At 36.0% G+C, this 25,825-nt stretch overlaps 1 protein-coding gene across 2 annotated transcripts in view; it reads right to left on the reverse strand.

The window, feature by feature from the left end:
* The window catches only part of LOC118188939 (sodium-coupled neutral amino acid transporter 7-like), an 80,490-nt gene that overhangs the window by 30,065 nt on the left and 24,600 nt on the right, over window positions 1-25,825 (reverse strand). For both annotated transcript variants that reach the window (XM_085824419.1, XM_085824420.1), the window contains exons 2-3: window positions 20,432-20,661; window positions 3,461-3,643 (exon numbers count right to left, since the gene is read on the reverse strand). In XM_085824419.1, the coding sequence (XP_085680545.1) occupies window positions 3,461-3,643; window positions 20,432-20,633 (385 nt within the window). In that variant the 5' untranslated portion in view covers window positions 20,634-20,661. The remainder of the gene's footprint in view (window positions 1-3,460; window positions 3,644-20,431; window positions 20,662-25,825) is intronic.

Genomic DNA, 25,825 nt, shown 5'->3' on the forward strand with positions numbered 1-25,825 from the left:
GTACACGACTGGCAAGGACAACTTCGCACTCACAATAGCATCTTCCAGGCGGAAGTACTGGGAATTACGGCAGCAGTGCAACATCTCATAGATTGCCAGATCCCACGAGCAAATATCTACACTGATAGCCTTTCAACTTTACTTGCACTTGAGAACCATCATCATGTCTCACCTCTCATACTCAGTCTCCAACATCTCCTTATGCAACACCCTCATTACCATTTCAATCTAGTCTGGGTTAAAGCCCATGCGAATAATGAGGGCAACGAGGCTGCTGACACGTTGGCCAAAGATGCAATTTCCAACCCGACAGCCCAACCCATCACCGTACCTGCGCCCTGCTCTTATCTAAAGGGCCTCCTACGAGAGCAAGGAATGCACCAATGGCAACGTGAGTGGACCGAATGCGAGACAGGCAGACGGACTTTCACCTACCTCCCGAAAGTTTCCGCCGATCGACTCTTTGCCGTAGCACCTCTCACCTACTTCACCACGGGTCACGGCCCGTTTCCCAGCTATTACAATCGCCACGGCATCTCAAATACAGATATCTGTGTCTGTGGATCAGAAGGGTCACCAGACCATTACGTATTTGAATGTCCTTTGACGGCTGCACACCATCTTCCGCTACCTACAAATAATAGGAACGCCTATCACCGGTTCCTTATAACGCATAAAGGAGCGGTTAATTCAATCTCCAGCATCATGAATACCATCGCGGCATTGGGCACAGACCTTTGCCTACCGTGCTAAAATGACGCTATGGTGTACTGACGATAAGCTCTAAGACTAGTCCAGTGAATTTTACAATATCTGGGCTTCACCACAACTGTGTGTTTAAGCTCCCCTGCCCACAATCTAAAGTGGCAATACTATGTTTTATGCCTCCATAATGATACGTGTGTAATCCCTTCAACAGCATGTGAACAACATCTTCTTACGCAGTGTTAGTGAACGCTTGTGTGCCTCACGGTGCACACATTGCTGGGGCACTGCCCAATAATTAGTGCTACAACATCCTCGTGCCTTTTATCAGTGTTTTTATCTATGTTCTTAGCGATGCTACAATAATCAACGCCTTAGCAATCTAACCGCACTCTTCTTCTGCACACATGAGTATTCATGAACTCATCATTCATCATTCAAGATGTACTTGTATTTATATCCAAAAGAACTGCCTTACACTAACATTGTGCTCCAGCTTTCATGTGACTTCATGTACTCCATTTATCTTTTTGTGCCTTAAGTGACTATGTGTATGTACCTGTTTTCTGTGCTCTCTGTTTATGCATTTTACGCATTGTGCTTTGTGTATTGTTGCCTATGCATTTTTATGTTTTTTTTTTTTTTTTAAATGCGTCTTATTATCCAAGTATTTTTAGTTTAACTACCTACTATCTGTAATACCACAGCTTTCCTCTTCAAACTGTAATACAATCCTACTAATGCCCTTGTAAGGCCATGTACTTCCCTTTGACAACCTCAATAATCTCCTGGTGCAGCCTCGTGTGGTTCCAGGAAGCTTTTGCCGTAGTTAGAGGAGGGTTTGGAACACATGCCTGTTTACCTCTGTTAGACACCAGGCGTTCCAGTCCTCCGTAACCTACCTACCTATATAAACTTTGGTTTCTCTATTTGCAACATTCAGCCTCTTTGTCTTGCTGTACTTTGCATTTTTATTCATATATTCACCTCACAGTCTTTCCCCCACATATAGAGATACGTTATTTTATTACTTATTTTCTAGCGCATTGGATGATGCGTGTGTATAGTGGAACGGCACACATAAGCTAATAAACCTTGCCAACTGCAGCCATACTGCAGTTCGGATTAGCAGTCAATCTTCGCTACCTTACGAAAGTGTCTCATAGAATTCTATAAAATACTGAATCTTAAATTTCTTTAGAATCCTTTAAGAATTAGGAACTAATGTTCTGCAGACTAGGTCAGAAATCTTCTGTAGAATTCTATAAAATTACAGATGCAGCTTCTGTAGAGAAAGTATAGAGATTCTACAGGGATATACGTAGCTATTTTAAAGAGATTCTATAATAATTTTTTGATTTCTAAAGATTCAACGTATACAAGCTTACATAATGCATGAAGAATTAACTATTAGAATTCTACCGAAAATATCAGATCGAGTTTATAGAACACTAATGATAGTTCTAAAAAGTTCTAAATAAATTTCTTCGCTTTAATTTTCTAAAAATATTAAAATGTTTTATTAGAAAAAAATCACATTTTTTTCTAATAAAACATTTTAATATCGTTTTCATTTCAAAAATATTTAAATAAAAATACATATTTTTTAAATAATACTTTATTTAAAATTAATAAACTATTTCTATTATCAGTTATGCGTATACAATAATATATTTTTTGGAATTTCAGGAATTAAAATTTTTTAATTAACAGAATAAATTTAATCTTTCAATTAGTTTTATGATTAAATTGATTTTATACTTTTACAAAATTTAATTTTTGCATTATATAAAAAATATAAAATCGAAAAATTACACCGTGCATTAGTCTTCCTGGCAAAAATATTAAAATAGTTCGAAACACGAGATACCTTGGGGTTATAATTGACGACACACTTACTTAAATCCCACATTTAAAGGAGATCAAGGCTTCGCAGATTATTTCATTCCATGCTTCGGATAGTAGTACCAACGCGGAGAGGTTCTTCGAGAATACTTATGGCTTGATACACAAGAGTTGCAGAGCGTACTGTACTTTACAGGGCCTCCATGTGGGCCATAACTATCAGTACTAAACGGGAGAATCTGCTACGCTCAGCACAAAGAACTTTCCTCTAAGCATTTGCCGAGAGTACAAAACATCGCTTATTAATACACGCTTATTAATTATATTTTTGTAGCGTAGTTTACGTGAGATGAGATCGCTTGGGGTCACCCGGCGAATCGGGATGTTGAATCATGATAGCATAGTAAATTCTTAAATTAATGTCTTTTTACAAATTTATTGTCGTTATTTATTGGCTTTTTATAAAATTTTAAACCATATTAAAATGTTTATACATTCAAAATAAAAAATTCTTAAAACTAACATCTGTTAACAATTTTATGTGTATACTGTATATTGTCGCCAACAAAGTCTGCTTGGCGAGATTAGCGCCAGCGAAACGGAAAAGTACCCTATTTTTATTTGCTTTTTTTTTTTTTTTTCCTCATAAGTTTGTAATTTTTTTATTTAATATGTATGAATATATATATGAAATAAAAACAGACTCAGAAGTATCGATGTTGCATCAGAAGTATCGATGTTGCACAGATACGTACGATGTTGAATCCTTTGGAGATAAGAAACAGATAATATTTACTAAAATGGCGCCAAGATAACTGATAAATACCGTTTTATTTTCAGCGTGTAAACAGGCATGTGAATAGGTAAATATTTGAATTTGTTACTTAAAACAACTACAAGAAATACTTACCATCTTCATGTTCTGGAATAGGTGGGATGAGAGGTGTGGCCGTTCTACATACATCTGAGATTGTAACAGGATCATGAGGGGCAAGATTGGGAGGTAGAGGAGTGCGTGAAACACAGAGAGGCCTTTTGTTCAAACCACTTGCCAATTGATTTTGGAAAAATGATCTGTTACTGATAACTCTGCCTGTTAAAAGGGAACGACATATAATTTTAATTAAAAAATTTCCTGCATGCTATAACTACAAAATAAATAATGGGTTACAGAAATAAAGTGAATACCCCAGAAATTCCAGGATGCGTTTATTAAAGCAAAAACCTTGACAGGAAAGGCATTAAATGCAGTCATTTTAATACATATATGTCTACTAAAGAAAGCAATGCTAATTTAATAATTAAAACTAGCTTAATAAGCTTTTAAATTAGTAAAATTGCATTATTGTAAACCCTCGTGCAAACAAAGCACTTTTAAAACTAAAAAAACAGAATATGAAAGAATTAAACGGAGTAGAATTATGAGGAACATCGTGTAAAATTCCAATTTCTAGTGAGCTTCTTAACATATTTCGCATCAAACAGCAGTTAAACTTAGTTATACGCCTTGCGACATAGGTTTCACTAAACTAATATAATTGGAATGCTACAGTGAATGGTTCAAAGAAAACTGCTTAACCTAACTTTCCACGACAAAGTAATGTGAACAAAATGTTTCAATGAAATGCAAATGTAAAAAAAATTCAAAACAAAAAATTTTATACCACATTTTCAGTAATTTAACAGGTATGTGATTTTAAAATAAGCACTTGAAGGTTGCTACCATTCTCTTGACCTAATTCCAACAGGATCAATTGAATGTTACACAGATGGATCAAAATCCAACTTCACTGGAGCTGGAGCTATTATAAGAACCAAGGGATCTGAAGATTTCATTAGATTTCATCTATACCTTGGTAAATTAACAACTGTTTTCCAAGCCGAGGTTCTGGCGATCAATATGGTCGCCAGGGAGCTCTTAGCTAAAAATACAGTTGATAAGTATATATATATTCTCTCTGACAGCCAATCAGCCATCCTTGCCCTGGCTAATCGTGTCAAGTTACAAAACTGTGTTTTGAACTATACTCAAGATCTCAATTCTCTGGCTCAGGCCCATAATACCATTAGTTTAGTCTGGGTCCCAGGTCATTGTGATTTTGCTGGAAATGAACTAGCTGATAAAGTAGCTAAAGATGCTTCGCAACTACCCATGTCTGGCCCAGAACCATTTTACCCAGTTTCATATCAAACGGTTAAAAAAGAAGTAAGAAGCTGGATAAAGAACAAACATGATGATATATGGTCTAAACTACCAGACTGTGCTCATTCTAAATTGGTGCTCAGTACACTTAACTTTTCAGGTAAACTCATACACCTCAGTAGAACTAACTTACGCCAGGTAATTCAAATTGTTACTAGACATGCTTATCTAGCTAAGCATTTCCACAAATGTGGTCTTGTCGAATCTCCTCTCTGCCCAGCTTGTGGAGAAGAAGAGGAAACACCTTTTCACTTTCTGGGACGATGTCCGGTGTTCTCTGTCCCTAGAAACAAATTCCTTGGGTTTCCCTATATTACCTTTGATCAAGCCCTTTTATACAAAGGGCTCTCTGGCCTAATAGGGTTTCTGATGTATACTAAACACCTACAGGTAAGGTGAATATGAAACCACAAGAAACAAGCATTGAGACGCCCTATGAGTTTTTTTTTTTTTTTTGAAAAGAAACTATGCAGGGATTTCCCTCTCATAGCTGTGTTTTGGAATATAATTTGAAAACAGATATCAAATCTTTATACACTACCTGGCCATTTGGCTTGAAAATGCACCTCTGCCCTCCTTATTTATTTATTTATTTATTTGACTCTCCATCGCACTCTTGTTTGGTCAAGAATTTGCGTTTGGTGGTTTGGGAGGGATTGAATCAGTTTTCCATCCAATAGGGAAGTTTTCACGATCCAGCCGACACCTTGAACTTAAGAGATGGGATCTTTTGCTGATACTATAGATTTGGTGTCAGTTTGAGATCTTATCTATTTATTACTTACCTTTTACGGGAGTTACCATTTAAATCCCTTGATTTAAATGATCAAATGGCGGAAGAGTAATGGGCAATTTTGCCTAAACTCCTTTCCTTCTTTTCATAAGAAGGAAGCGCCCCTATTGTTATGTTGTTATGTTATGCTACCATTCTCCCAATTTCGATCGTAGCTCGTATCGTCATTCCCACAGAGCATTTATTTCCTCCACGTTCTTTGAGGCTATAGTTCAAGTCAGGCTACATTTACGCGCTTTTCATGAACACGTTAAACTGTAATGAAGTGGGGGGGATTAAGCGATTCGACCTTTTTTTCGCAGCTATTCCAATCACGCGACAGATAATAACGTTAAACTTTTCGCACTCTAAAATAACAGATTTTAGCATCAGCCGAACATGTGTGGTGTGGAGTTTCAGCAGTAGTGTCATTAAAATCTGGAACACAACTATTAAACCTTCACTTTACGCCAAAGATGGAGCTTTACTTAGAGATGGTGCTTACCAGCCTGTTTAAGCGCTCCTTCAGTCACTGTTAATAGTGGTAAATACTGGAAAGGTAAGGCTGTAACTCTAGTCAAATCGTCAATATTCCTTGCAAGACCTTTATTGTTGCAGTGGCACATCAACTTAGGTAAATAGTTTAAGACAAGACAGCTCGAAGGTTGCCATGGGAAGGAATGCCTTCGCGGAGGATTTAAAGGAAACTGGTAAGTATCTACATCACACATGAGAAAACCCAGGAAACTCCCATGCAGCCAATCCATTTGTAAGGTTTTAGACCCGTATCGAACTGTCAGTGTTCAGCGATTTCACCGCTTGGCCGCCACTGGCGGACATAGTTGCACACCAGCATATTCCAGGCAAAAGTATTCTGTAATCGCATTAGACTCGATTGTTTGAATTAGATAAAGCACTTGAGGGCAACCTGCCTAAGAGGAAGGATGCTTTTATGAAGGACGTTTTAAGGGAAACTGGCTTCTATTTATGTTAGACATATGCACGCAACGAGTGATGGTGTAGCACCGGGGTGCCTGGGTCATAGACCCTGCCCCCAATCGAAAATATGCTAATTCGAACACAACGCAAAATATAAATATGCCCAGGATATCTAATCTTTTATATATGAATAAATTATGGGCTTAAGGGAAGTTAGGATGAATATTAAAAACAAATTAAAGCGTACAAGATTCCGTGAAGAAAATACCGTCCAGAAAAGCTGCAAAGACTTTCAAGCCGGTGGGAACAAAAATATTATAACATATAAATTACCATGAAAAAATTTGGTAAATGCAAGACCATATTAAAAGAAAATGTGATTACAGTCATAGAATAATTTAAGTAAACAATACAAGTTAAGAGTAACAGTAATATACAAAACTATACAATAAAAAATCATGCCATACAGAAGGTAACCAAGGTGCAGTTCAACTTAATCAAGAGTGTCACTAAGAACGTCCATAGGCCTTTTGATGTTACATTGATCATTTACGTCATAATCATAAATTTTAATTGCAGGGTTATTAATGGACTGTAGGTCTTTATGGAATTTCTTAGCAAGGCGATAGCAAAAGGTTCTAATACGGTCAACTTTCAGTTCAATATGCAGTCTGCGATTTCGAACGTACCGTGGGGCATTAGTAATTTGTCTCAAAACCCCGTTCTGTGCAGTTTGCAGGTTTTTCCTTAAGGATCTACTAGAATAAGCCCAAACGGGCCAAGTATAACACAATATTGGACGTTGAAGGACTTGTAAATGAGTAACGTGTTGTCTACAGAAAGAATGCTGTTTCGAGCTATTAAGGGTAAAAGTTTAAGTTTTCGAGCTATTAAGGGTAAAAGTTTGTTTACGTACTCGAAACTTTCTGATAATAGAATGTAATGTGTGGGGCCTACGAGAGAGTTTTACCGAGGATCACCCCAAGATAAAGGACTTGGGTTAGACATATGGGAAACATCGAAAACGCCTACGTAACCAGCCCGTTCACTAGAATTTGAATCTGAGTCGAACTACCAGTGGTTCAGGGGCGCTTAGCCGCCGATTTAATGTGAAGGTACATTCATACATTGTAATGTATATACAGAGTTTTTCATTAAGTAGTATATAAAAAAGGAAAATAAAGAAACATTCAGTCTCATAATTGTTTAATCCGTATTGACACTAACGGGCGAACTTAAGTAGCTTCGGGAAATGACTTCTGTGCTCGTATTGCAGAAGTCCAGCAAAATTTCGAGTAAATCAAAGTTCTGAATTTGAATTTAGAATTGAATTATATTGTAGGGCCACCCAGATGGTATAGTGTTTAGGGGAGCCTGACTGCGATACCAAAGGGCCCGGGTTCGAATCCCGGAGAAGGCATGCGACGGAGGACGTGGGCACCACCCCTCTACCAATACGATTAATCGGTATAGCGCCACGTCCACCTTTATCTAGATAACCATACGTGTTCATTGTGCTAATATACTAATACATAAACATACATACAAATTTGGTACTTAATACAGTGGCGTTAAAGCTAATTAATGTTAGACACTGGATAATACATTGCCATGTTACAAGGTGTATGCAAAAGCATGGATACGGTAGCATATATACATAACGTGTGTACTCATATGTTGAGTACACTATGATCCTTTGAAGCATTATCATTAGATTACAGAAGACATGTACATACTGAAATATTAGGTGGGCAATGTTATGCTGGAAAAAGTAATTAGTACAGTGAATTAAAAGTTAGACTCTAGATTAGTACTGTGTGGTACAGTGTCTTGCTACTGAATTATTTGTACTGTTTCCTAAGTACATTAACCAATGTACAAAGATATTAAGGGGTATCAGAAGCCCCTATACCGACAATGTTAAATTGGACATTTTCAATGTACCTTTTCTCAACATCTGCTGTAGATACAAGCTTGAAATTTTTTTCTGTAATTAAAGTATACCTATCTGATTATACTGAAATGAGCTTTTGAAACATTTTGAATTTTAGAGTAAATTACAAGATATTTTGTTAGGCATAGTAAAATTTAGCACTTTTCTCACACAAAAAAAATTTAAAAAAATTTTTTCTAAGTTTATTACAAAAAGCTCATTTCAGTAAATATTAGGAAACCTAATAAATAAGCCATAAAAAGTTTAGATACTTCTGAGGAGTTGTTCCTGAGAAAAGATACATCGAGTATAAAAAAATCACGTTTGGAGAAAAACGCGTTTTTCGTCTGTCCCATCATAGGAGGTAACGATGGCTGCCTATTAGGTGCCTCCATAATAAAATGGTCACCGCTTCTGGCCTTAGTAGTGGCCAATGCCGTTATAGGTAAGTGCCCGCCATTCGTTGAAAAAAATATGTATATATATATATATATTGTAGAATATTTTGAGGTAAATTCTAATCAAAAGTAGTATAAAATTTACTTAAACACAATTACGTAACAGCCATAAAGAAATTTAAAAGTGCAAACAACCAAAATTCGCGCATTTCCATTTGCAAAATCCTACAAGATCATCTGAACCTCGCGCTGCGATCAAGTTATTGCCTTAACTACAATATCAAAACCTTGATGTGTTCCATTTTATCGTTCAGCTTTCATAAAGCCTCTTGTCCCTCTGCAAAACTGTGCTTTTTCAAAACGTTCTGCATTATAAATACATAGTATGTCTTCCCAAGCGAAATTGAGAAATCATTTTATAATATACTAAGTATTATAAAATATTTTCTAGAGTGAGTTATGTTGTCAGAAATGCTGTCAACTTTTAAAGGTAGTTTACATAAAAAGTTTTACTGAATTTATTATTGAAATATTGTTACCAATAAGTAGTATATATTTTCTCGATAGAAAAACGTTTCAAGCTAAATTACCTCATATTCACATTCTACATGGAAAAAACTACAAAATTCACACGCATCTCGCCGGGACTTCAACCTAGGTCGAACTACCAGTTTTCAGAGATCTTACAATCTCGTGCACTGGTGGGAAAATATGATTGGGATCTTTTTTATTATAGGGTATCATTCGTCAAATAATATTCCCTAGATAGAAAACGCCAATTTTCTATTTCTGGTGAGAAAATATACTTTCGACACCAGCTCATTTCTTGTGGTGTAAGTCTTTCTAAATCTAAAAAGTTAGTTACTTTAAGAAACAAAAAACGAAATAGAATAATACATTTTACTAACTTGGGGTAAGTTTCAGTTTTACTTTTATAGCTTTCTAAATGCAGTATTTCATTGAATGATTTGTTATCGGACAGTTAATTTTTCCCAAGATATTTTGTTTCGAAATTATTACGCCTTGTTTCTGCATTCTGCAATATTTTCAAAAGATTCAATTAAAATTATTCAGATGATTATTGTCCGTTTCCTAAGTATGAAATGGAGTGTAATAGATATTCAGAAATTCTTTCACAATCCTGTCTTTTTGTGGACCTCTCGAGTTACATGAAACGCATATTCGAGAAGCACGATTATTCGATTATTAAATCCTGATTGCACAAAATATCTCCACGTATGGAACGGCAGTAATAAGATTCACATTAACTGTATTTATAAAATCAGACCTTGCTTAGAGAATGTAGGACATTTTCTGGCAGCATAATTCACAAGTGCACATCAGTATTGCCACTGAGGGAGGGTTTCAAAAATGGACCAATGAACATCTATTGTTCTTGTGACGCTAAATCTTTGAAACTGTGCATGTTGTTGTTTACGTTTTATTTTGAATTTGTTTCGCAGTTATAAATGTACGGCGTTTAAATTCTATCATTTTATTAAAAAATCTCGTAGTGCTTTCGTTTTATAAGTTTATTTAATCGCTAACATTTCACTTTCGCGAAACTTATCATGCAGAAGATATTCGGATTAATGTTCGCTGCATATTATCGCTCTTTATAGCGAGAAAGTGACCGAAGCTACAAATAACCTCGAATATTATGCATTTACTGACACCTGTGGATTAAGAGGATTTAAGTGTATTAGTTTTTTATTGAGCTGAGAGTAACTGAAAGTGTTAAAATGAATTTAGTATTTTCTTAATGTTTGCATTCCTTTGATTTTGAAAGTGTAAGATTCTAAATATATATTGTGAATGATCTTATTAGACCTACTGTTAACATTAAAAGTCATATATTAATAAATTAAATATATTCGCTGTCAATTAGATAAATTCATTCTGTCTGAAAAGTATTTCTTGCGCATTTAAGAGTGAACAATTATTAAAGTGAAATTTAACACACTAAATGTGTAGGAATGAAAATCAGGAAAGTTTGAACAAAACTGTGCATTGGCCATTATTATTATAAAGCATCTTTCTCATAGAAACTGCAAATGCTAAGACTTCTACTATTTACATATATAATTAGGCTTATATTTTCTTTGACTTCACACTGAAAACGTTTACAAGAAATGCACGATGCTTTATTTCTCCCAGGAAATTGCGTGGCAAAACATTTTCAACTACCTTGCTTAAAGCGTAGCAAAGGTCATGTGAAATGACAAAATATTACTGGAAGCCCATTGACCCATTCTAGGAGACACTCCCTCATTGGCGATACAGATGTGCAATTGCGAAATATGCTTCCCGGCACATGTTCCAGAAAGGGAACATTGCACTGAAATGCGGTACTGACCCACGCAATCCAGAAAGTCTAATCACTTCAATTTTATCAATATCTAAGTTTATGTTGTCTCTCTGTAAACTACGTCATCTATCAAAAGTGGGTACAATATTCCTTTGCTTGAAACTAAGCAATGTTAAGCATTTTGTTAACGTGAAGCATAAAATACGAAGCACTTTTGAAATAATTTGTGTCTGTTTTGTATTAGTAGTAAACCGAAAATATAAATGATGAAACAGAAGGTGGTTTTTTTTTTTTTTTTTTTTTGGTAGCTGCGCACTGTAGCGATATTTATTTATTTTTTCTTTTGTTTTTATCCGTTATGTAGTTCATCTACAAGATTTTGAAACTACACTTATCACCAAAATTGCGTTCACCGTGTTCGCGTAATGTCAAACTGATCAGTTCAAAGATCAGCAACGCTTATATTTCTAGAAATCAAGACAACTCTGGAATTACGAAACTGTGCTTGGAAATTCCGCATTATTATAAACTTATTTTTTTAATGAAGCGGCTTTTTCCCTCCCCATGTGAAATATAAGCATAAATAGGTATATATTTTAAATGTGTTATTCTATTTCGTTCTTTGTTTCTTAAAGTAACTAACCTTTTAGATTGAAAAAGACTTACACCACAAGAAATGAGCTGGTGTCGAAAGTATGACACTGGCTCATTTCTTGTGGTATATATCTTATCGTGAAAGACCGAAATTGGAGAATGTCGACTTTCACCGGAGAATATCAACATTCACCAAATACGTCGGTGAAAGATCGAATATTTCTTTGCATTCTTGTACATTCGGACCCTCACCGGTGTATGTCGACAATCACAGATATGCTCTGGTGTAGGTCGAAAAGAGAGGAGTATATGTACACGCTGCCATTCCAAAAGGAAGTGTTCCACAAATAAATGCAGTTGTAAAAGCAAGGGCCTCTTGTGTAATTCAAAGTGTCATAATAGTTTAAGTTGTTGCAATAAATAAGATTTGAATCACATAATTTGGTAACTTTATAACTTATATTATTTTTCTTTCTCATTTTGAATGTACTGTGTGTTTTAAGTCCTTATGTTCTTAAGTTCTTATTCTGAGTCTCAAGTGCGTTTTTTTCGCGAATGAATTACGGTGAAGGAAATATAACATTCTTATATGTTCAACATTCACCATTAGTACATGGTGAATGTCGACATTCACCGGTGTAAGTCAGAAATAAGAGTATTTGGAAAATATTTCGGACATACACCAAGCGACTATGTGAATGTTGACATTCACCGGTGAAAGTCGACATTCTCCAGATTTCGGTCTTTCACAGTAACATATATACCCGAGAATAAATATAACAATGAAACATCAAAAGCAAACAAAATAATGTTAGCAATGAAACAAAAAGTCCGAATAGTTATAATGCATTAACTGCATATTATTAACGTATCGTATAATGCATTTTTGCAGAATTTTAAATACAAGTTCACAGCTCTCTTAATTTATATCTTATATATTAATAATTAATTAATATATTAATTTATTAATGCTTTGGTGACCGAAAAACCCTTATTTATTTGTGGAAGCAGTAAAGTTTTTTTATAACAGAAAAGAGATTTTTGGAAGTTTTTTTTTGGTCTTATCCCCATAGATGGTTTATTTAATTATAGCACCGCACTCGAAGGCTATCTGCCTAACAGGAGAGAAGCCTTCGTGGAAGACTTTATACGGGAAACTGGATCGTATATACTTGACACTGGGGGCAAACCACGAAAATGACCATACAATCAGCCAGTTTGCCAGGATTCGAACCCCGGATCGAGCTACGAGTGTTCGGCGACTTTACCGCTCCGCAGGCTAATGAGCTTTTCTTACCTACATAGAACTTTCATCTCTAATTCTTATTTCAAGTATTTTTCTGAAAAAATAAACTTTTTACGTAAAATACAAAAGGGAAAATAAAACTGCATTGGTAATAACAACGATGCAATTGTATTTAGAATTTTTTTTAACGGCAATAGTACGCAATTTAATTGTTAGATTAGGTTAGGTTGATTGATCAAGGCAAAGGGAATCGAATATATCATCATTCTGTCTATAGGAGGTAATTTAATTATATATAATCTGGAATATGCTATTACTATACAGTAAAGAACTGACTATTTTACGCGAGTTTGAATTCAATGCCATTTTACACTTTTTCGTGTAACTATTGTAACTATTATTCTTTAATGCTTACTTTCTTCATTTCTAATGATATTTATTTTTTGGTATCTACTATGTGTTCTATTCTGTAAATATTGATTTAATTTACCTAACCAAATGAACTTTTGAAACTGCTTGAAGAAAACGTGGGTTATTATTAACAATATTTTTTGTTAACTTCTGTTTCAATTAATTCTGTGTTAATAATATTTACATTTTAACTATCATACAAGCTCTTCCCGCTTTTTTTAACCGTTACATTAGGAGCTTAGTCTTTATCTCGCTATTACTCTAGTTAATCGAGAGTTGACCGTGTTATCTGTCTTCCACGTCCAGAGGAAGGAGAAGAAACATTCGGAGGAAACAATTTTCCTTTTTTGATAAGGGCACTGTGATCAGAATAACAAATGCAAAACAAATCAGTCATCATGCAACAAACTTTCAGTTATGTATTTAAAGCATGTGTAATATAAATAGCCGCCAGAAACACCCGGTGCAAGAACACTTTCTTGGTTACCAGAACAGGATAGAAGCGGTTCCGGAGGTAGAGAAGAGGGGTTAGAGAGAAAGCGGCCGCTTAGACGGCGTTCCAGACCTTGGTCTAGAAAAACCAGAATTTTCTTGTCTATGATGTTACGTGCTCTAACTAGTTTTAGCTCACGCTGTTCGGGGAATTCTTCACTGCGATGACTGTGCTTATATTTATTTCTGTTGTCCTCTACGAGAAATAGCAGTTTCTTAGCAATTTGCTCAACGATAACGGAAACTGTTTACCTGTATTAAGGCTGATAAGGCTTGCGTATAAATTACTCGTGATAAATATTCACGTTCCTTCAGGCCATATTTATTAAACTTAATAAACATTAACAATTTCGTTTTCCTGATAATAGGCCATCTAAAAAATAACACGGTTAGCATAAATATTCAGTCAGGCTTATTGAAACTTAAACGAGAAATAGGTTCGTTGATTGTTAAATTTTTATGGCGCATAACCCAAAAGCTTAGAATGCACCAAATACGTGGTTTATTTATTCTATTTAAATGAACATCAGCCGCCCAGACGGTGTAGTGGTTAGGGAAGCCTAGTGCGGTACCGAGAATTCTAATCACGGAGAAGGCATGGATGTTTGTAAATGTATAGTGTCTTTGGGATTGGGATTATTCAATTATGGCAAAGCACACGAGGGCTATCTGCCTAAAGGGAGGGATGCCTTCGTGGAGGACTTTATAAGGGAAACTGGCTCGTATACACGTTACACATGGGGAAAACCACGAAAACGCCCATGCAGCCAGCCCGTTCGCGGGATTCGAACCTCGGACCGAACTACCAATGTTCAGCGTCTTTACCGCTCAGGGGCCCGTATAGTGTCTTTGCGGCATGGGGGCACTCTAAATATATGGCGAGCCGAAAGTCCTCTCGTGTGGTTTTGTGGAAAGGGAGAAAGGTGGGAGACCCTCGGACCACTCTTCCGGGGTAGTCTCCCTCAAAATTGGGGTGGAAGTAGAAGTACAACCTCTTTGAGGCTCTGGCAACCAGTCTTCCATGAAATTCATGGACAAGGCAACAGCAACATCATAAAATCTAAAAACACCTAAAAAATTTTTAAAAAAACGATACTGTATTAAAAAGGATATACTAGATACGAAAGACTTCCCTCCAAAAGCTGAAAATGATAACTTCTTTATGATATGATTAAAACAGAACCGACAAAAATTTCTAAAGCTAATTAAAAGTGGTATATTGATTCGGGGAAATTTATAATGGGAAGTACTTATATCTTGTATTATATTCACAAGACGATCTTAAAAAAAATCAAGTAAAGTCTCAATGCATAAGATATATTAAACTGTTATTAACGTAGCTTCAGATTAAATAATAAAACCCAATTTCTTTTAAATACTGAAAATTGATTTTTTTCCGATTAAGTGGCAGATATGCCCTAGTTGTGAAAATATTTCAAACCTTATTCTTTAAAATATATGCATTCTATTAAAATGTGACACAAATATAAAGGAGCATTACACTTGGAAAAAATGAACTAAATCTCAGCTTTTAGGTGGTAACTCTGTGTAACTCGGTAGAGCCCAATCCTATAGATGAGATGAAAGACGAGATGAAAGAACCTTCTCTTTCATATTGATAGCCATTTTCAATACGCCACTTTAAGTTTTAAGTTTCACAGGTTACTACAAAGTCGAACGCCACAGAGACGCTGCCATTTATTCAGAAGCTTCTGCTTGATAACAATATCGGTAACTCAGAAAGGGACCAGCCAACTAGATATTTCAACAGCACACTTTGCTGTGATGTCTGCACTCTTAACCCATTTGTGTATGTCCAGGAATCTAGCAGTAAAGAATTTCCTATCTAAGACTCCTTAAATTTGAAATAAGCTATAGGACCACTGGATTTTGGATTTCAGAAAATGTTTCTAATGCTTTTAGCGCAGTAAACAAGTCAGAATAAATTGTGAATTATCTCCTGCATAAGTTAAATATGAATAGAAATGCATAATACATAGCAGTAAACTCAGAGGTCAGCCCACTATATGATTGGTGTTCCATTCTTGCCACTAGACGGCGGGCATTCTTCATTTCGTTTTCGCTAATTGAGATCTCGGAATGAGATTATATTCGAACCGCTCGGAGGAGCGTGAAGACAAAAACTGAGGATTTCGAAACCAACTAAAATGTAGTGTCATTAAAGTAATTATCAACTACCATGTAAATATTTGTAAAACATAAAGATGTGTGTAAATAAAATGTCATTAAGACTTAATTGAAGTTGCAGTTTGAATCGAATATAGAAATCGAAAGCTCTCCCATATAGAAGCTATAGATTAGAAATAGCAATTGCCAATCGCAAAAGATGTTCCAAAATGGCTAGTTCCTTTCGATCAATCTGTATGGAGAAGGATTAACTGCATGTATGCTTATGCTCAAGAAAAGCTGCGTACATATGATCTCGTTAGAGTTCCTTTTGTCCAGACAGTGGAAAACACCCAAAAGCTGGATTTTTAAATATCCTACTACTTGGATATACAAATCAGTCATGCAGTGTTCTTCAGTCAATACACGAGCCCTTAAGGAGAAATAAACCACGTAAGACGAGCTTGCTTCTGACAGGAAAGCACACATGTCATTAAGCATATGTCATTAAGCCTTAGAATGCAAAGGTTGTGATAATATCAGTATTGAAAATAAGTCCTGATGCTTGGAATATCTGGTTAGATATACAGTGTGGATCAAAATAGTGTCACTCTGTTAAAAATTGCAACAATTTAATTAGCCCATATTTACCTGCGATGTCTCAAATTAAAACCTGACTTAGCCAAGTTTTTTTATAACATATTGCAGATGTTCCGTATAATGCCATTTTTTCCCCACGCGAATCATCACCAGTCCATCTTCCATTTTTACTCGTATACATTGATACAGATGTGATTGATGCGATGACATGGTTAATGTGAATTCTGAGATCAGAAATGGCGGATGGTAGGTAAAGATACATAAAACCATCTTTAATATACCCCATCCCCGGAAACAAATCGTACAAGGATAGATGTCTGGCGAATTTATGAACTCATTATCGTTTGCTTCTTTGGATTAGACTGGATGTGTGTTACGCGACACAGTGTCTCATGTGTGATCTTGGGTAGTCAAACTTTAATTTTAATATAGCACAGATGAATATGTGCCAGTTATATTGTCTGTTATAACCAGGGCTCGATATTCGATGACCTAATAAATTCACTGGAAATGTCCTTAAAAATAAACTGAAAATTGGGAAAAGACTCTTAAACATAAAGACTCAAAAAAATGAAAAATATAAAAAGTGACAAGTTAGAAACACTTACAAATGGATTAAAAGCCAACAATTACACGTAATTGACACTTTTTTTGACTTAACTCTAATTTCAACTCTTCGTGTTCCACAAAGTATATCACGAGGCTTACACAAATAAGATATAGTTCTAACAAAACAAACAAATGTACAATAACACTGCAAATGAGGAAAAATTATTAAAACAATAAATAAATGAATAATTAAAATTAAAAATAAAATTTAATAAAATAAAGAGAACTAAATAATTTAAATTGAGAATGAAATTCCGCCAAGCAGAAATTGTCTCTTTAGTCTGAAAAGTTAAAAAAAAAAATGGGTGGCCAAGAAAGAGACAAGTACTTCAAAGCTGCTTGAAGTATCTTCCTCTGCTGGACATCATGAACGGACTCAAGAAAAATATACTTTACATCTTCATCGCCGCTACCACAGCTGCCCAAAGCGCTTGACACAAATATACTTGACACTTGAATTTTACGTTTTCTTCCGAATTTTCAACCTTGCACAAAAGGTATTACAATCGCATTCAATTATTTAGTGCTTCTTGATGTTTTCGATTGAGAAAGACCTGTGTTTTCATATTGTGAGAAGCTTCTCTCGATATCTACTGCAGTTATTGGAGCATACTTTTAATAAACTGCATCACTTATCGTTAACACTTCTTCACTTTCAACCGACTGCTGCTCCTGTCAAGATGAGGGATATTTTCCACATAGTTTGGAAGAAACAGTTTTTAGTCAAAACAGCGTTGAATTTAGCAAACGCAGTATTTGAAACTTTGCCTTCTTTAAAACGTTAACTAATTTATCAGTGTAATTTATTATGCGCAAAAAGTTCCATAGTTTGCTCTCGTAAGGATTGCATACAGCTGTGAGTATGTAATTCCTTAAATATTTCCATGACATAGCTTTTTGTCTTCTGCATGTAATCTTATTGAACTGAATATGCACAAAAAGGTCTTAAAGAGTCATGAAATGGCGGTATAAAAAATTCTTAGAAGTGGCATTCATATCTTGAGGGAAAAGATCCATAGTTTTCTGCGGATAGGACACGTCTGCCTGTTAAAAATGAGTTCATAGCAGTTAAGGCAATGTTATTTCAAGGTTAACTTATTTTTCATTTATATGCCTCAAAATGTTTTGAAATACCCAAAATGTGCTCTATAAAGTCTCCAAAATGTTCTAAAACTTAAAATTCTTTAAAACAGAGAAAAATGAAGAGGTATATATTATCAAAAACTAGATCTTGGTTATAAACATCTGCAGTAAAGTGATTCCTTGTGATTATTCCATATAAATCATTAATTCCATATAATCACTCAACAGTGGTCTTTGGTTAGTTTAATCAATGATGGCAAAGCCTACTAGGGCTATGGACTTTAGAAAAGACATACTTTCTTCTTGGAGCCCTGTAACTAACCTAATCGACAGAATTAAAAAAAAGAGGAAACTAGCAGTGTTCAACAGTTTTATCTACTCGGTCATTCGTAGGTTTTGTTTTATTCATTCTAAAACTTCCACAAATTTTGAATGTTTAATGTGCTCTACTTCTGAATCACTCAATATAAATGACTTCACAAAATATTTTTGAGAACCCTGTTTTGCCACCCTCTTTTGTATGGTGGTTAGCAGTACCAATCACCATAATATTCAACCCGGGTTTGAAGAGGCATTCATATTTCTAAATGTCTAGTTTCTTTGTGGCATTTAAGGCTATTAAAATATTGTCAAACAGAAAGTACTCCCGAGAGATTAATCGTTAGGAAAAGGGAGTAGCCTACACTTGGATATGTTCCCCATCAAAACAGGAACAGAGATGAGCAAATTCATACGCTCGCCTGAAAGGGGCACAAAGCCTTGCCAATGACAAACGCAAACTTTTCCATCTTGTCATGATGAATTCGTGGACATAATCTATATGCTGTTTAGATGAGGTTTGGTTTGGCTTATTTGATTACGACAAATTACTTCAGGGTTATCTGCCTAAAGGGAGGGACGCCTTCGTGGGGGAACTTTCTAAAGGAAACTGGCTCATATAGACGCTTTGCACGGGGAAAGCCACGAAAACGTTCCTATAGCCAGCCCGTTCGCTGAATTCGAAATTCGGACCGAACGACTAGTGTTCAACAATTTTACCGCTCAGCCGCTGCTAGGCCTGTTTAGGTGAGGAATATAAAACACGACACAACAACAAATCGTCTGAAATGCAGTTACAGTTTGTAGAGAAATTAGGATTTTTGAATCAGGCAAGATGAAAAATATGCAACGCCTTCGCCGGGAATCGAAAAACGGACCTCTTGAATACCGGTCCAGCGTGCAGAACCACTACACCACGAAGGCACGCTAGGAAGCCTGGAGAAATACCTTATAAGTTAACCGTTTTTCCTCGCAAATGGAGAATAGAATTACGGTTTGACAAAACTATGTGAGACATGAGGAGGGGAAAATACTTTTTGCAAAAAGGTGAGAACTACAAGGACTTTCTTTTTAAGGAAGGCAATTTTTGCTAATTGTCTATTATTTAAAGTGTTATTTTGAGATCTTGAATGTGTACTTTTTAACTTCCCTTACCTTTGAGAAAAGATTCCGATTTTGTCTGTTCACAGCACAGCGATTACAAGCTTTTAAGAGAGATAAGAGTGCTATATCCTCTAGGTGGATGAAAAATCACATAGCAATGCATGGTCGGAAACGCTTTCTTAGGCGTGGTAGTAACAACACAAAACACAAGAAAGGAAGAACGTGAACAGGGTGAGAAAAATTGTTTATTGTGCTTAGTAAAACAGAAACCAAGAAATGAGAACAAAAACAGACAACGATCATTATCCAAGAAGGTGTTCAAAATTACGACCCCGAACAGTGATGCAAGCCTCACATCGTCGGCGCATGGAAGATCGGATATTCTGAAAAATACGAGGCGTGTCCCGGACTTTCCCAGCAGCTACCACGATGCGTGAAAGTTCCTCAGTACTGTTAATGGGGAGTTCTTACCCCCCCCAGAAAGTAGTCAATACAAGTAAGGTCTGTTTGTGTCCTTTCTTTCTTGTTACTACCGCGCCACGAAAGCTTTTCCGACCATGCATTGCTGTATGATTTTCCATCGCCTAGGTCTATGCATTCTCTCCTGAAAATTTGCAACAACTGTGTTGAAATATCCTGCATATAATACTTGACCATTAATTTCTCTAACGGCTTTGCAATTTTTGAGACAAACTTTGGCACAACCTAATTTTGGTTAAATCGATCTAGTATGAATTAACTCACCTCTGTATAATTCATTGCAAGAGTAATTTCTATTCTTGTTCTGCAACAGCGGTTGCTGTTCAGATGTTCGTGTATTGTGGTGGCTGGTTGACCTGGAGAACCAAGAAGCTCCGGACAAGACTTTATCGAAGACTTCCCTGGACAGGGTCCACTGCAAGTGGCTAGGAAGATCCTCACTACTGTCTCCAATTTTGATTCCCATTTTGGACACAGTGGGAAACGGTGACTACCTAATTAGGAGAAAACGTTGATGAAGTTCAAAATAAATTGCAAAGAGTATCAGTAGAACAACGTAAATAATAACTAATTACCAAAGAAAAAAAGCATAACTACATAAGTTAAGGAAAGAACTGAGCATAGATTCTAATTACCGTATACTCCGGCGTAAAAATGAACACCAATAATTTCAAACCCCATTTTTGAATTTTTAGGTATATTTGCGGCATAATGAGCCCCTTTTACGAAGAAACATAAAAGGATAAATGTGTGATGCTCTTATTTTTGGAAGTCATTCATAAGAAGATTTTTCCCTTGTTTTCGAACAATGGTATACTGAACTGACAAATGATAAGAGGAACAATGTGTATGTGTGTCTGTGTGATTGATGTGAAAGACACGAAAACGGTTTACATAAAACAACAGATCACGAAAAATCTCACCTCATTGTAGTGCTTTCCCTCTTAGTGGGACGGTACAAAAACTAAAACCCATGTTAGTTTTTAAAGGAAAGACTGTGCCAAAGTGTAATTTCCCAAATGGTGTTTTCATTCATATTCACAAGGATGGACAAAAACTGTGTGAATTTGTGGATAAAAAATGTTTGGCCAAAGCATACCGTCGCCTTAAAGAATCTCGAAAGTCTTTTAATTTGAGACATGTTCAGATTGTTCAAACCTATCTAACCGGATCATACGAAGAAATTGTTGAAAGACTGTAGTCATGGCTATTTTCACAGGCGGATTAAGGCCATTAGTTCAGCTTTTGTGGATGTTAGAAACTGAAGAAACATTTAGAAAAGGAGGTCAGATGCGTCATGCTAGTCTGGAAATAGTGTGTAAGAGGATAATAAAAGCATGGAAAGAAGTTAAACCCGACCTAATTTAAATTGACTCTTTAGAATACAGCAAAGCACATGAGGGCTATCTGCCTAAGGGAAAGGCTGTCTTCGTGGAGAACTTTATAAGGAAAACTGGCTCGTATACACGTTACACACAGGAAAGCCACAAAAACACCCGTGCAGTCATTCGGTTAGCCGGAATTCGAGCCTCGGACCGAACTACTAGTGTTCAGCGACTTTACCTCTCGGCTGCTGGTGGGCAGTCAACGTCATTCAAAAGCCATTTAAAAAACTAATATTCCTAACAATATAGATGGGATGGATGATAATTATTTACATTTGGATAAGAGTAACAGTAATGGTGAAGATGAAACGGAATTCGGTGACGTGCTTGAAGATGCAACGGAAGACGAATATGGCGAACTTTTCATTTCATCCGATAATGAAACTTTTTAAGTTTATAAAACTATGTCGTTTCTGTCAAATAAACAACACTTAGGTACACTCAGAAATCCAATTTTTTATGCCCATCTTTTCCCTTATTTTTAAATCTATCATTTTTATATCCGTAAATTTCAATCTTACTTTTTGTAGTAAAAGTTCGTATTATTATACAGTGGGTAAAAAAAGTATTGGCAATTGCCCATAATTGATCATATTAACTAACAAAGGAAACGCTTGACCGTTTCAGCTGCACATAATGAACACACAAGGCAATAAAGACACTGAAAGGCAATGAAACTTTCGTTTTAATATGCCTTTTATACAAAATACACAACAAAAAGGTAAATTTACATGCCAAAAAAGTATTGGAAAAATCATACAGCAAAATGTGGGAACAAAATTTAATACTTTGCATTCATACCTTTTTGCATCTTAACAACTTGTAATCTATTTCTCATGGAGAAAACAAAAGTCCTGGTTGTTGAAAAAGTTCTGTTTGGAATTTTGTGCCATTCTTGCAAGTGTATACGTTCATCTTTATACACGAAATTTTATGTGATGTATGTAACATATTCAGAAACAGGAATTTTGATGGCGTAGAAGTGTTGATCCATAATGACTAGGAAATTGGAGGAGAAGGCAGATTAAATCTTCAGTTTTATTTTCGGCAACATGTTGCGGCTACACACAAGTCGGCACATTAAATGTGCCTGTTCCAAAGGGTTTACATTTTTTATATATTTGCAGCAAAAAAGAAAAAGGCAGACAGACAGCAGTCCAGCTAAGGCAAAACGTAGAAAGAAAGTGCGAAATGTTCAAGATGAAATCTTAAGTCAAACTGAGCTAGTTTTGGTTCTCAAAGCATTTTAATTGGATAGTTAATATTGCTGTAAAATTATTATTGGCTGTTTTAGTTCAATTTACATCACCAGAATTACGTAAGAGTCATATGACATAGATTTTTCTCGAAATGACGCGATGCAAATAGATGTCGCTATTTTTAGAACATAGAAGGGAAATTAATTTGCTGCTAATTTAATCTTTTACATATTCTTTATTTTTCTTACATGTATGTATGTGACTTCTAGGTCCAATTTGTGCCATAAATTTTCAATTGAATTTATGTCAGACGATTGAGGCGGTGTCTTTAACTGGCGAGGAGCGTTATAGAGTAACTATTACCAGATGAGGTTCACTTAGAGTCATTGTCCTGTTGAAACACAAATGATGTTCCTAAGCCAAAGTGTTGAGGCGCTGAATTTCATGCTATGGCGCAATATGTCAAAGTACGTGCGTGCTGTCATAATACTGTTACGAAATAAACAACACTTAGGTACACTCAGAAATACCGCCCCTGTAGATGGGCATAAAAAATTGTTTTTATGCCCATCTACAGGGGCGGTAAGATAGCTTTCCTGCAAAGCAGGCTTAGGGATGCCGTAAAATTGCAAGAAAAGGCAGGGTTGCTACATTTGGCGAGAAATCGCTCATTTGGCGACAAAATTGTCAATGTGCCATTTACGGATGAAGAACCTTCTAGAACGAATTCTTACTTGTTTAGCCCAGAATTCTCGAACACCAGTCAAAGGCTATATACACCCTTCTGGTCCGCAGTCAGTTAGTGAGTGTCTCGCCTAGCGAGCTGATAGAGAGTGTGCCTCATGGAGTGCGAGTTAGTTAGAATTGAGTTGGTGTCTCGTCTGCCGAGTCAATCCCTACGCAGTCGATCGCGTTGACAGCCGGGCAGCGAGTGCCGAGTGGGTCGTCGAGTGCATCGAGAGTCTCGCAGTGTATCGCAGTTAGTGCATCGTCGAGAGAGCGTGTTGAGCTCCGGGAACGACTGACCCGATGAGTCGGGAGCTGTGCTCGTGTGTCGTCGAGTGCATCGCGGGTTGTAGCGTGGAGAGTCTCGAGAGTACATGGAGTTCCGATAGCGACGGAGCAGAGTCGGGAGCTGTACTCTGGTGCTTTGAAGCTGTCTCCACCGTGATAGCCTGATAACCTGGAGGTTGTATCGCTGATCGTGTCAGCGTGTTTATAGTAGTTCATCGACAATTGTCAAAACGTGTTTTGGAGCTGTCCTGACAATACTGGCCAATAAAGTGTGTTTCGATACTTCATCAAGTGTCGTCGTTATTCGCTCCAAATCCACACGAACCCCGTACGTAACGTAACAACAGGTGTCGGAAAAGAAAAACGCAACAATACCATCAAATGAAACACAGGTTACCAATTCTATTCGCTGCCATACAGCCCCAAACGTTCCCTTCAACATGTTTTACAGTCGGTGTTAAATGTGTTTTTCCAGTTCGGTATTAGGCTTTTTGCACACATATTGTCGTCCATCACTCTCGAAAATGTTAAACTTCGATTCGTCGGACAAAATAACAGTGTTCAAAAATTCTTTTCATAAATTAAAATGAGATTTTGCAAAATCTAATCTTTTTCTCCTGTTTATTTCAGAAATGAAAGGTCTCTTTCTAGCTGACCTTACATAATAACTTCCTCCATGTAAGATATTCCGTATACTAAACGTTTTATGCAAAGTATTAGCAACATCTTTGGCTAACTGGGGTGCAATTATTTTAGCGTTTTTCTTAACCTCTTTAATAATGCTACGTTTTCCCTTGAAGAACATATTCGAGGCCGTCAACTTTTAATTTTATTTTCCGTCGATTCTATCTCTTTGAACGTTTTTACAACACTCCTAAACAGTAAACAAACTTATGTTAACTGTATTCCTATAGCACAGTGAGTTAAACCCTCATCTCTGAGCTGAATAATCATGTTTTTAACATCAACGTCCAACTCCTTCGACTTTCAAGCTGTATTAGCAAAATAACGTTTTAAAAGTTTTGAAGTAACACTGCAGACTTTATACTAACAGGGTTTCTTATCAGTCTAAACACGCAACCTCAAGATAACAAAATTTGCATGGCAGTTAGAACTTTGCCAATACTTTTTTGACATGCAAGTTTACGTTTTTGGCGTATGTTTTGTGTAGAAGGCATATTAAATTTAAAGTTTCATTAGATTTGTGTGTTTATTACTCCCTGTATTAGTTATGTCCAGCTAAAATGGTCAAGCATTTCTTTTGTTAGGTAACATGATCAATTATAGGCAATTGCCAAAACTTTTTTACCCACTGTATACCAAAATATAGGGTATATATCAAAGACTTCTTTAAAATATTTTAAATGTAAACACACGCATACAATCTCTGCTTTTTCCAAAATTAATTCCTTCGTCTTTTGGAGTTAATAATCGCTAGAATCAATATACTCACCGAATAATTTAATATTTTGATGAATAATGATCATCTATTGTAAGAAATCAGAGTGGCTGTTTGGTAATAAAAAAGAATGACAGAAGTTCAGGGGTATCAGAAAGCCCTATACCGACAATGTTAAATTCGCCATTTTCGATGTACCTTTTCTCAAACTCTGCTGTAGATACATGCTTAAAATTTTTTGTGCAATTAAAGTATACCTATCTGATTATACCGAAATGAGCTTTCAAAGCATTTTAAATTTTAGAGTAATTTACAGAATATTTTGTTAGGCATAGTAGAATTTAGTACTTTTCTCACTCAAAAAACATTAATTCTTTTTCTTAATTTATCGCAAAAATCTCATTTCAGTAAATATTAGGAAACCTAATAAATAAGCCATAAAAATTTTAGATACCTGTGAGCAGCAGTTCCTGAGGAAAGTATTAAAAAATCACTTTTGGAGAAAAACGCGTTTCTATGTAAAAATCGTCGTTGATCAAAGCATTCGATTACAAAATTAGATTTTTTACAGTTCTAATTTTCATAGAGATTAAAGAATGGTATTTTTAGATAGAAAGATAAAAGTGTAGAGAATTTGAAAATGCAAAAATCCGAAATCACC

This window comes from Stegodyphus dumicola, chromosome 9, assembly GCF_044657685.1.
Source record: "Stegodyphus dumicola isolate Sdum_Otavi_A_Nest chromosome 9, ASM4465768v1".
Lineage (NCBI taxonomy): Eukaryota > Metazoa > Arthropoda > Arachnida > Araneae > Eresidae > Stegodyphus > Stegodyphus dumicola.